The sequence below is a fragment of the Taudactylus pleione genome, unplaced genomic scaffold, assembly GCF_031769625.1.
Source record: "Taudactylus pleione unplaced genomic scaffold, aTauple2 ptg000157l, whole genome shotgun sequence".
Taxonomy (NCBI): domain Eukaryota; kingdom Metazoa; phylum Chordata; class Amphibia; order Anura; family Myobatrachidae; genus Taudactylus; species Taudactylus pleione.
In genome coordinates this window covers 4,663,349-4,676,869 of record NW_028284559.1, presented here as the reverse complement: position 1 = coordinate 4,676,869, position 13,521 = coordinate 4,663,349, and the positions used below count along the sequence as shown (strand labels likewise).

Here is a 13,521-nt window from a genome sequence, read left to right as displayed (position 1 = left end):
CAGATCCAGGACCCAGCCCGGAAACACAGCCTCAAATCCCTTTGACTGTGACTCAGGAAGTGTTTTCTTCCCTGCCAGGGCGCACTATCTTAATAGGATGAAAGTGTACATGCATAGACAGAGTATAATAGTTTTAGCAATTACGGAGCTGAATGTGTATTCTAAATGAGATAGACACCGTATATAAAGTGAGAAGGATTTTGCAACCCAATGGGATTGTTGTGGTGACCGAATGGGAAGATTGTGGGCACTGAGTGGGATATGGGTGCCACATAACTGCTCAGACCTCAGTTGCATAGACTGTATGTGTGTATTCCAATGAGCACATAAATGTGAGAATTAGCAGCTCCACCATTTTGTGCGTGGCAGCAATCTCACTTTGTCAGAGTGCTGAATCTGTAGTTAACCACAGGGTGTGATGGCATACCATATTTGTATTGCGCAATGAACACGTCCATAGAGGTGTCAGCCATAATGATCGGAATTTCATTGCTTTTTTAAGTTTGAGTGGCAGAAATTGAGTAGGTTTTGTGAAAATTCAGATCATGTCTAAGAACCCTTAATGGGAAATGGGAAACTGTAAGGTTTTTTGTCTATATAATTTCATTGCTTTTTTAAACTGTATTAACTCTCAGGGTTTGGAGGAGCAAACCGTGCCACCTGCAGGGGAAAAGGGCAACAAAATTGTACACTAGCGCAGATGGAAGAGGAGCCAGTACACAGAAGGTGGTTTGGAAGGTGTAGAGTGAGAGACGACTGCAGGAGTGGGCTGTAGGCATGCGGGGTAGTGGCAGCAGCGAGGGTGCAAAGTAGTGGCAGCAGTGGGGCAGTGCACAGGGGCATCAGCGGGTGACAGAGGGCTCACTAGTACCGGGCATGCACCTGAGAAAATAAAATCAATAAGTCAGAGATGCATGTTAAAAATGTAATGTATAAAATAAAAAAAAGATGTGACTCCCCACAAAGCACAACCTGCTTTTCAGAGCCAGCCCTGGTTGTTAAAATATAGGGGACAAAAGACATAGGGGTCCTCTGTATTTAGCACAACCAGCACTGGGCTCTGAGCTGGTCCTGGTTTTGGAAATACAGGGGAATAAATTTAGTAGAGTTCCCCTGTATTTACCAATACCAGCACTGGACCCTTTCTAGTGGGGGTGGTAATGCCACAGCCAGGGAAGCCCTTTCACCAGCTCCCCTGGCCAAAGCATTACCCCTGATCACTAGTTAGCCCAGGCCGGGGATCCCTTGGGAGCTGGGGATCCCCCCCAATAAAGGGGTCCCCCTCTCTGGGGCACCCCGGAACTAGGCTGATAGCCCCGGGGCTATCTCTGGCACCCCTGGGGGGTGGGTGCTGTGTTGAATGTATGAAGTGACCCCCCATCCCCCTAAAGCACAACCAGCCCCAGGTATTTCATGGCCAGTCCTGGTTGTGAAATTACAGGGGACAAAAAGCATAGGGGGCCCCCATATCTAGCACAACCAGCACCGGGCTAGTCAGAACAAGCCCTAGTTGCCAAAATATGGGGGACAAATGATGTAGGGGTCTCCCGTACTTTGAGCAACCAGGACTGTGCTCTGATCTGGTCCTGGTTCTAGAAATACAGGGGGGGGGGGAAATAGGAGTATGGTACCCCTGTATTATCCAGAACCAGCATCAGACTATTTCTAGTGGGGGACACATTAATATTATAATGAGAAGTGAGTGAGTGCGGAGTTTGTATGATTTTTTTTTATGTAAATGGTGTGGTCACATACCAAGGGCATCCTAGATGGTTGAGTGCCATTGATTAAGCCTGCCTCAATCAGCATCATACCATTACCAGGGGAAGGATTTTTAACTTGGGGCAGGGCAGAGATGTAAACACACTTGCACCATACAAAAAACATCAACATTTGTTAAAAATGATAAAAAAAATGTATTTTGAGTACTTTTTTTTTTTTTTTTTTTTTACATAAGCATTGTTTAAGTAATCGATTAGTAATAATTAGTGCAAAATCATGATTAGCTTTGTCTAGAGCTTGGCTTTGCTATGAGTAGCTTCCAGCCCTGGGTATCTGCTAATTAATCGCTGCGCTTCTCTCCGGCCAGACAACAGAGCGCCGTGAGTTGTAGAATAGAAATTTCTTTCTGTGGCTTCTCCAGCAAAAAGAACCTGCAAAGGCTGAATGAGAAAGATGAATAAGATGGATTATTTCACAATGTCATTTTATTTACTTATAGTCATAAACAAATCACCTATAATGGTGTGGTTGTTTTGTGTATAGCATGTTTAGCATGCTTTGCGTTTCAGGCACTTCCCATATATCATTCTACACTTCAGCTAATTTAGTGAGATTTCATTATGCTCTAAACTAATATAGGAAAATGGATAAGGATGTTTGGAATAAAAGTCTCAAAATTCCATCTTAAGCAGAAGCTACACACAAATAATGTCAACTCAAATAAGCAAATGCACATACCGTTAACCACAACTAGTGATCAAATACTCCTATCAAATCACCATACTAGCAGTACTAGAGACAATTTGGCAACACAACAATATGTGGTATTAACATCTGCTCAGGACTAATGGTGCGTACACACGGAGCGATCAGCCAGCAATACGATATCGCTGGCTGATCGTCCTGCACCCTCACCGGTGTGCTGGATGATCGATATCGATCATCCAGCACACCACCAACTCACCAATGACTATAGCGACCCGCGATCAACAATCGCGGGTCCCTATAGTAACCTGCTCGATATCGAGCAGGTTGGCCAGCATGCACGGCTGATGGACGATATCGCTATCGTCCATACGTGCCCACGCCTCGCTGGTCTTGGGTAGCTTGGTAGGGGCCAAAAAATTATGGATTTGAACGATAACAATATGTACAATATTGTTATCGTTCAAATCGTGCATTTAAATCGCTACGTGCTTACGCACCATTAGAATGTGGTCAATTTTGCAAAGAAAATTGCTAGCCAAGTAATGAACATTTCCAATAGTGCATCAATTGCTTTATGATCATTATAACATTGCACCAATTAATGTTGTTATATTTTTCTATTTAGAAGCAGTAGTTTTTTGTTATTGTTGTAATCAAAATCAACATTACAAACTCATTTTATTGGCTATGGTTTACCATATACTGTACATTACCTTTAGAGCATCTTTGTCTGTAGGCAGTGGCTCTGCTAGGATGTCCAGATCTCTTCCTGAGCTGCCCACTGCCACATGGCTGTAAGAGCCACCAGTATAAGGCTGGCTATACCATTGTGAGCGCAGGATGCTGATTGGAGGGGGAAGGTTAGGGTTCCCTAGGGAATAAAGAGAAGATAAATATTGCTATTATAATCTTACATATATGGTCTGAATACTTTTTTCTAGTGCTGCTCAGATACAAATGGGTTATCTATCAACTTGAATTTATGGTCTTTGATCTGTCTTCTATGCTGGCAATCTGATAAAACAACACATGTATCATGTACTTCTATATGTAACCAATTCTTTACCGTAATGAACAAGATAGCGTGCTGCAAGATTGTAATTTCCCTGCTTATACACCGTAACGGGACCTTGCTGACTTGAGTAAATGGCAGGGAATCATAAGTGAGAGTTATTCACCAATGTGCTGTGTTGGAGGGGTGAAGAAAACTTTGTCAGGTGTAAAACAGCTTCAATAAAATTAGAAGAGGAAGACTCTGATGGGGTACATTAAAAAAAAGTTTATATTAACCCTGAATACTATATTATGCTATTCCTGTATTATAAAATAAATCATCTAGGTTTAGTAAGTAGGTATGGACACCGGAAACTGATGGTTAGCAACCATCAATGTTTCTGATTCAATGAAAGTACTTTTTCCATCGAATATCGGGTTTGCAGTGATTGCCAACCAATGGCTGACTGAATTCAGCTGAGGTCACCCAAAAGTGGAGTCCGCAGCTCAGGGTATGTTCGCATGCACAAAGCTCCGGCTGCTTCTGCGTATGCACACAGAATAACCTTCGATGGTTATACTATCGTATGGTTGTGATGCGATGGTTACTGTTTTTATGTTGGAAGCACGGCAACTATTCAATGCCAGGCTTCCAATGTCCATCCCTATAAGTGCTAAGTTTATGGTAATAGTAATAATCTTACATGTATTCAGAGGGTGTGATAGTTCTTCTTTTCTCTGAAATGAGTGCAGCATTTATTATAAATACTATGGAGGGGATGTAATAGTGGGAGAATTTTGTGGTGACTTCTAATCAATTTGGAGGGTTAAAGCCCAAACTGCAGGCAATGGGCCTGTGTCAGAGCTGGACACAGTGGCGATGTCAGATGCAAGCACCCAATGTTTTTAGCCAGCTCATGCGTCCAAGTCACAATGTGCATGCGTCCTGATGGTTACCGCACTAATTCATGCAATTTCAGTGGGCATTACTGGGAGGTAACAGGAGGGTGGCTAGCAAGACGTGGAGCGTGTCACGGTGAGTGACTGCATCCAAAGACAAAGTTGCACTGACCCCGGCGGCCATGTTCTAACAGTGAAATTGCACCTCCATAGGACTGGTGCAATCTGATGATGCACCGCAGCTGGGGGCCATCTTAGTAGGAAGCCCATCGCCTGAGGCATTAGGATAAAGATGCAGTCACTGATGCGTAAAATTACGCAGGGATGGCTGCAATAGCTCGCACCTCTGAATCAGGCCCAATGTGTGGCGGGTATAAAACACGCACTTTGCTGGCACGACAGATTAAAACAAATAGATACATTTTAAAACAACAGATACATAGCATTGGGACCTTCCAAGTACTCCTGGGCAATAGGTAACAATAAATATTGTGCCCAACAATTTATGAAGCCTTTCTAAAAAGTTTCTGAATAAATAAGTGACCCCAACTAAAATAAATAATAAAACATTGCCTCCTTATAAATAAATAAGCTAGTGGCCTGCCAATTCCTGATTGCCTGCCCACTGATTTGAACTCATTGAACAGCCAGGGCTCTTTATAGTCATTTGCATTCAGGCTACAGTATGTGCTTGGTTTTTTCAAGGCAGATAACCAGTAACTTGGTACAGGATGGAATCTAAAGAGTATTCAAACCAAAAATCATAGGTATAGGCAAATGGGTTGGGATAACAGACAAAGGAGCCAAGTCAAGATGAGCCAGAGCTGGTACATGGGTAAGCACAATATATATTGTTGTGTTGTTGGAATGCCACAGCAAGGAAGGATGACCTGATACTCAGCCAGCATCATGAAGTCAGAATGAGGCTTATGTTGATATGTGTGTACTATTTGGATAGTGGTAAGCAGAGTAAATGGAAACCCAGATGCAACAGATAGCTCAGGACTTAACCAGCAATATGGTTTATTGTGCAGCAATGTGTCTGTACAGCCATACTCACAGTTTACATACACGTGGAATCTGGGTGGAGCGGAGCTTGAGTGGTGATTGTATGGGATAGCGGTGCACATATATGGATAGCAATATGTTTTATAGCAGGTATCTCTGCAGTATATTGCAGGGTCTCTTTAGAGCCAAGTAGGACACATACATGTTCCACTGTGGCGTTTATACACAGTTACAAGATGGAACCGCGCATGTGCAGAAGACTTCACTGGCTGCCATCTTGGTAAGGGCAAATGCTTCCTTAGAGAAGCATTATGGAGACATCGCAGGAGCACAAACCATACTTAGAACATACAATAGCTTATATAGGCAGTGTCTGCTCAGAGTTCATGCCATTCTGACGTCAGAGGTCACCTGAACAAATCCTTGCCATATGCCTGTCCCTAGAGGGAGACCTGAACATGCAATGGTGGCCCAATATAGAGGAGGACAGTAAGAGTTAGAAAGCCCTCTTGGTACAGCACCAACTCAAAGGGCTGCAAAATGTATGTCTTAGAAGTTTGGTCAACTGACTTGGAGGTCAGCTGTGTGCAGAATTCTGATTACCTGTGAACTGTCTCAGGAGAGCAGTCATTGTGGTGAGGACTTCTTCATCTGATAATGTCTCCATATATTTGGACTCCTTTCCGGCTATGAAAGCACACAGCACATGACCAGGCCTGAAAACAGAAAGCATGAGAAGAATCTCAGAATTTTACATATTCTGACTCATTCAAGAAAGAAAATTATATAGGAAGGCAGCTTACTGAGATAACCAGTTTCTATTAGACTGTAAGCAAACATAAGCTCAAGCACGTAAATTGATTTATGACTCCTGTTTTTGCAAATTGTCCTACAATCTGGGTCTCACTTACTGTTCTGGTGGCTTCAGGACCACAAATCCAGGCAGTTTCTTCATCCAGTTTTGCTTCAGGTCTTTCTCGGGCTCAGTAAGAGAATCACCTTCCCATGCCAGCTGCATAGCCGTGCAGTTTGGGTCCCAAAAGGGTTTTTCAAATTCCAGCAAGATCTTATTAATGGCTCCAAATCCCAAATTATTAATTGCCTGAATTTTGCTTGATGGCAGAGGAGGGCTCAGGAAATCCATGGCTCTTTTCTTCAGGAATCCTGGAACCAGATAAACATCTGGTAACATACAGTATATGCATGTGCTATATGTACTCAATGCAACTAACATAGGGGGAGATGTATCAAGCCTTGGGGAGAGCTAAAGTGGACGAGTTGTAACCATTCAGCTTCTAACTGGGGCCTATTTGGGGCCTATTCATGTCATACTTAGCTACTTTTTGTTCTTCCTCCCAGGGGAGAAGCCCACATATTAGTACCCCCAATTAAAATGATGCCATACAGTAGTGCCCCTTACTCACATTACACCGCATAGTATTGTCCCTCAGAATGGGATTGAAATGCCAGCGGATGCCTGACAGGATCAAGATCCCGACAGGGGCAGGTAAGTACCCCAACCTCCCCTGTCCCCCCCTAAACCTAACCCTCCCTTAGTGGTGCCTAACCCTAACCTCCCCCCTAGGCCTAACCGTAACCTACCCCCAGGGGTGCCTAACCCTAATCCTCCCTTACCGCTCCCTAAACCTAACCCTCCCAGGGGGGTGCCTATCCCTAACCTCTCCCTGGGGGTGCCTAACCATAATCTCCCCCCCCCAAACCTAACCCACTAGACTCCCTAATCCTAACCCACCCCACCTCCCCCATGGCACCCCGGATTTACTTTAGTTTGGGATGGCGTCCTCGGCGAGCCGGCGTCGGGATTATGATAGGCGTCTATATTTCGACGCCTATAAAAAATCCCTATCCGGCATTCCGCTGTCGGGATTGTGACCACATCCCGTGTCCCTTATTCACGTTACGCCACACAGTAGTCACTTTTCTGAGAAGAATTACCTTTTGTGTCCAGTTTTTGCTTTTGTCCCTGTATTTGTTATATTGACCACTAAGTTGTGGCATAATTTTTCAGGACTGAGGGCCTGATTCAGCTTCAAACGGAATTGCAAAGCTGCTCGCAAGCAGCTTTGCAATTCAGTCTGTGCAGATATGGTAATGCCGCAGGAGGCATCACGCCTTCTGCTGCATTACGTATCCAAGCTGTGTTGTCCAACGCAAGATCGGATACTCTGCGGAACATCAGCCGGCTAAGGGGACCCATGGGGTCACGCAGCCAGCTAATGCAGATGAGAGGAAGAAGCCAGGAAATCTCCATCAGCCAATGGAGATCCTGGCTTCTTCTCTCCTCCCCAACTGAGGTGACACGCCTCTGTTCAGGAAATGGAGGGCATCACTGCCCCCTCCCCAGCCACAAATGGCAGCAGACTATCAATCACTGCCAGTCTGCTGCCAGTCTACGTGCAGAATCGACGACCCGTTCTGCATATGCGCAGAACGGGTCATGCATCTGCGCAGATTCCCATCTGTACTGCTGAATAAGGTCCTGAGTGCATAACAGCTAAAGTGAACCCAATATGCAAATTTCACAAATGTGACAATAATACAGCCTGAGATGAGTAATTCCAATGTATACACACAAACCATTTTTTGGGATAATCATATATGTAGATATGGCATCCCCATGTCATAGGTGCCGTATCATTACAATTGTAAATTTATGAAGAAGCGCTGAAAATATGAATGTCACTTAATTTACATGCCAATAAACAAAAGGAATAAACACCCTATTTAGAGATACACAATTACCAATACACAAATGTAGAATATGAATAAATATGCAAAAAATGTCAAGAAGGCACCACAAATGTTAAAGAGAGAATTTATAATTTTCTTTATAACATTATTTTTAACTAAACATTGTACTTCTTTTGTAAATAAAGTATTCTTTATTAGTTTATTTCATATATGCTCCAAAACCCAGTCTTTTTGTTGAGATTATTGGACCACTAGGGCTACGCTATAAACTGTTATTAGTTGCCGAAGCAGGGGGCCTGCAAACTGTCTGGTCATCTGTTTAGCCCAGCCGGCACAATTGTGATGGAGTTTATGCTATAACTGTTGATAATTGCTAGAAGCAGGGTGCGACAGTTTAACTGATTGGGAGCCTGCACAATTGTTAGTTAGATAAGGGACCGGTGGCCCCTTCTGAGTAAGTACCATTGGTGGTGGCAGTTAAATAAGCAAGGTATTCATCTTACGCTCTCTGTCTATATCAGAGTTGCACCCCCAGTCAGGGATACTTGCTGAGGTCCTTGGCAGTGAGATATAAGAGTGATGTTACAGAATGAAAAAGAATGACATTAGCATCTACAATACTTTCCTGAATTGCAGACCAGACAGGACCAGATTATAGGAGGGGCAACAGGGGCGGTTGTCCCGGGGCCCCTACACATTTTGGGGCCCCTACACACTGTCCCCGGCCCACTGCCACATCTCTCTGATGTACCAGTTTTTTTTCTTGTACTGCAGTTGTCTGCAACGGCCCACTTTTAAGCCCTGCCCCTCCCAACATTAGGCACCGCCCCCTTTTGAAAGAGCCGCAAATCGGGCCAGTGACCTGGTCCAACTTTTGCTGCTGCTGACACCAGGAGATCCTGTAAGATGAGATCATGTGTGTATATATATATATATATATATATATATATATATATGTGTGTGTAGGTATGTATATATATATATATATATATATATATATATATATATATTATATATATACACCTCTCTTGGCAAACTAATCCGCTCTTTTGGATTTCAGTACCATCTGTATGCGGATGATACTCAAATCTACCTATCCTCCCCAGATTTATCACCATCTGTATTGGTCCGTGTCACTGAATGTATTTCTGCCATTTCATCTTGGATGTCATCTCGCTACCGGAAACTTAATATTTCTAAAACAGAATTAATTATATTTCCACCGGCCAATAACAGTTACCAATCTGATCTCTTTATCACTGTTGATAACTCAACAATCCACCCCACCCCACAAGCTCGCTGCCTTGGTGTCATCCTTGATTCTGAATTGTCCTTTGTTCCCCACATTCAATCTGTCTCAAAATCATGTTACATACATCTAAAAAACATATACAAAATTCAACCATATCTCACACAAGACACTGCAAAAACTCTAATCCATGCACTCATTATTTCCCGCATTGACTATTGCAATAGTCTCCTTACTGGTCTTCCCAAAAACAGGCTATCGCCATTACAATCCATTATGAATGCAGCTGCGAGGCTTATCTTCCTTGCCAAACGTTCATCGTCTGCTGCCCCGCTCTGTCAGTCCCTCCATTGGTTGCCAGTTTTCTACCGTATTCAATACAAAATACTGTTACTTACACATAAGGCCATTAACCGAATTACACCAACATACATCTCTTCACTCATCTCAAAATATCTCCCAACCCGACCTCTCCGCTCAGCACAAGAACTGCGTCTCTCATCCCCACGCATTACTTGCTCCCATTTACGGTTACAGGACTTTCTTCGGGCTGCACCCACTCTATGGAATGCCTTACCACACACAATAAGACTTACCTCTACTCTTCAATCCTTCAAGCGTTCCCTGAAAACTCACCTCTTCAGACAAGCTTATCAGATTCCAGAACCGACCACATAACCTTCATAGCTTCCATGTCTTATCACATCCCCTCTCACAGTCCACACATAACCTCACATATTGTCTTTCTTTCAAATCCTCATGACATTTTGCCGACATTCCTGTGTGACTGGATCATGCAGCCCACCAAGAAACTCTGCATTCTGGCCAGACCAAATTGCAATATATATAGCACCTATCCTTGTGTATCAATGCCTGTTTCCCTATAGATTGTAAGCTTGCAAGCAGGGCCCTCTTACCTCTATGTCTGTCTGTTATTACCCTGTTTTGTTCTATCAATGTTTCCAATTGTAAAGCGCAACGGAATATGCTGCGCTATATAAGAAACTGTTAATAAATAAATAATAAATATATATATATATATATATATATATATACATACATACACACAAAACCAATGCCTACAGTTTGCGCTTCAGATAATGTAGCTAAATCTTAAATTACAAAATTTAGTTAGTCCACCAGCTGCTCCCCTCACAAAAATCCCATTAGAAGGATTGAACAAAACAAACAAGTGTATGAAAGAGGGCGCTTATATTAGTTAAGAGTCTCTAAATTATATTCAGTTGTGATTAGATATATTGGAAGAGATAAATTCTTATGGAGGATTGTGCAATGATGACCCACAGATCTCCGTGTTATCCTTCAAACTGTATGTTCCACGCTAAATCCTTTCACTTGAAGAAAAAGCATCCAAGTGGATAAATGTTCTTAGATCTCGGAGATATTGATTAAGCTTTTTTATCCAACGAGTTGCTCCTTTTGGAGTTTTAGACACCCAAACTATAATAAATAAAATGTTCTTATAAACATAAATATATTTATTATGACATAAAAATCTCTTTAAAAAATATTTAACAATAAAAGCATATACGATAAGGTGTAACACAACTCAGTTTGGGAGTATAGTGAGAAGAATTTTCCCACACTAGAATACTGAATACTCTTCATGAAGAGAACTAAGTATTCCATTTGATTTAAGGATATTGGTAATTAGTAATTGGAGGAAGTGAGGTTACACAGCCTGGGTGAATAAATAGGAAGTCACAGACACCATTAGTCATGTGCTCATTATTGCTGTGGAACTGAATTTACAGGTCCAGGTGCCTTTATTGGTATATACACACTTCTATAAAAACATCATCAGAAATTAATGCACCTTCTTGGTCTATATTTGCATTATTTCACTGTGATTTGGATTCCAGAGAATCCCCATTTATTTGCCTGGTGAGGCGCTATTCCTTATGTGTATGTTACCCCTGAGGAAGTCCGCACAGGACGAAACGAGTTGGGTACCAATGTGGCACACCTGTTTGGGTTCCCACAGATGTGGAGTATAGTATTCTAAGGTGGGAAAATTCTTCTCACTATACTCCCAAACTGAGTTGTGTTACACCTTATCGTATATGCTTTTATTGTTAAATATTTTTTTAAAAAATAGATTTTTTATGTCATAATAAATATATTTATGTTTATAAGAACATTTTATTTATTATTCTTTGGGTGTTTTCCCTTGGTGTGAGGGTTTATTTTCTAATAGAAGGATAAAACTCCAAAAGGAGCAACTCGTTGGATACCGCAACAGGCATTACAAACTTGAAGTACCTTTTTCCAAAGCGACACACTTCCTCTTTACTCTTGCCACTTAAACCTACTAAAGGCACATCTGTTGGCCAACTTCTACTTAACCCATCTTTGACCTGCAGCCTTGAAGCCCTGTATTGGCTACTGGCATACATCACTGATGGCCCCTTGGAAGAAGAGGAGCTAACAGTATCCTGAGAGTCACCAGCATCACAACTTCTGGACCTTGGCTTTACGTCAATAGACCATGTACTGACACTGTCACCCTCATACTCCGGACTCTCATGTCCACATAAAGTTACTTGAGTGTTTACTCCATTGATCCCCAGACTTGATCTCATGGCTATCTGCCACTTCATATACATGAGAATTACTCTTCACAAGACTGTTACCATTAACTGTCTGTAAGGTTCTGTTTTCCAATGCAAAAATGCATGACTTGGGCACATTCACATCACTGTGGTCATATAGTGACATAAGAGTCTCATCTTTGGAAGCCATCAACATATCTGTAGACTTCTGTACATCTTGTACCTTTTCCTCATGGGTTATGCGATCACCAACCATATACATTAGTTCTTTATTGCCAACTTCAGACACTGTTTTGCAATCATGACCTGTGCCCCTTTGGGAGGACTTCACACCCTCAGCTATTACTGTAAGCTGAAAGTCACTGCAAGGAATCTCATCCACTTGGAACATTTGCAACTGGTCCTATGTACTTAGCAGACACTTCTCAAGGTTCTCACTGTGTTCTTGCAACTTTCAAGCCCTGTCATGAGCAAGGTTAAGCTCTCTCTCCAAAGATTCGCTTTGCTCTGCGGCTTTATGCAGACTTTCCTCCAGGAATACATTTCTTTCCGTCAGACATTCTGAAACTGCTCTAGCTGCAGCTAAATTGGAGTGGAGAGTTTGTACTTGCTCCTTACAGCTGACTTTAAGACAGGCTATCTCCATCTCTTTTCCTTCACGGTCAGTTTCCCACTGAGCGTGAGTCTGCAGCATCTGGAGATGCTTCTCTTTCACGTCACAAAACTTTTCAACCAAAGAACTTTTTCCAATTCACAATCTTTACTTGTGTGGACACAATTAAAGAGTCTTTTCCTTTTAACAGCAGAGCCAGATTCGCCACTTTCACTTGTGTGTGCTCTGCACCACTCCGATGTCTCTGAACACCTTCTTTCAATTCCTCCACTTCCTGCTGAAGTACCACACACTTTTGCTGCAATTCAACAACAGCTTGCTCTAATAAGTCATTATTTGCTAGGAGCAAATCATTCTCATACTTTGTAACACATTTGAAAAGTTTAGCTACTTTAAGGTGTTCAGACATAGCTGCCAATTTGAGGTCTGTCTCTTTAAGAACTTCACATTTTTTTATTTCTTCCTTCTCAAATGCCATTTTCAAAGAGGACAATTCACTCCGTAATTTCTTTTCAGCATGCTCATGAAAATTTCCACCATCAGCTAATTGTTCCATTAAGTCATCAACCTTCCCAGCAAAATATACCTTCATTCAAAACTTTACGCATATTGTCAAATTCTTCCAGGCTGATATAGTCCTTTCTGGACGGACCTTGCACCATACCCTGACCACTTTCTTTTTGGGACTTGAGCTTTGCCCATTTCTGGTGGTTGGCTTCTTAGCAAGGCCTTCACCATGTCATCCATGTTTGTCTCAAACGGTAATAGTGAAGCAGAATTTGACTTGCCTAATAATCATTGGATGATGCCTTCATGGGGAACATGGGACAACAAATTAGATTGGTGTTAGTGGTGCAGTGATTAGATGCAGAATTAGAGTCCACACATTGCATTCCAGTAAAACAAATGAAAAATTGTGCTTTTACTTCAGCATGGACATCAGGAAACAGAAATAAAATAATAAACAACCTAGCCCTTTCTTAGGGCACTAGCTCACTTCTTGAACCCTCTCTATAGAAGCAGCTAATCTGCATGAAAGTCTC

General features: G+C 42.2%; 1 protein-coding gene across 1 annotated transcript in view; it reads right to left on the bottom strand.

Annotated features, from left to right (window-relative positions):
• Positions 1-1,931: 1,931 nt before the first annotated feature.
• LOC148521561 (peroxisomal N(1)-acetyl-spermine/spermidine oxidase-like) overlaps positions 1,932-13,521 on the bottom strand; it is a 45,818-nt gene continuing 34,228 nt past the window's right edge. Inside the window, exons 4-7 of the mRNA XM_088475004.1 lie at positions 6,243-6,495; positions 5,935-6,047; positions 3,144-3,301; positions 1,932-2,162 (exon numbers count right to left, since the gene is read on the bottom strand). Of these exons, the coding sequence (XP_088331130.1) occupies positions 2,013-2,162; positions 3,144-3,301; positions 5,935-6,047; positions 6,243-6,495 (674 nt within the window). The 3' untranslated portion in view covers positions 1,932-2,012. The remainder of the gene's footprint in view (positions 2,163-3,143; positions 3,302-5,934; positions 6,048-6,242; positions 6,496-13,521) is intronic.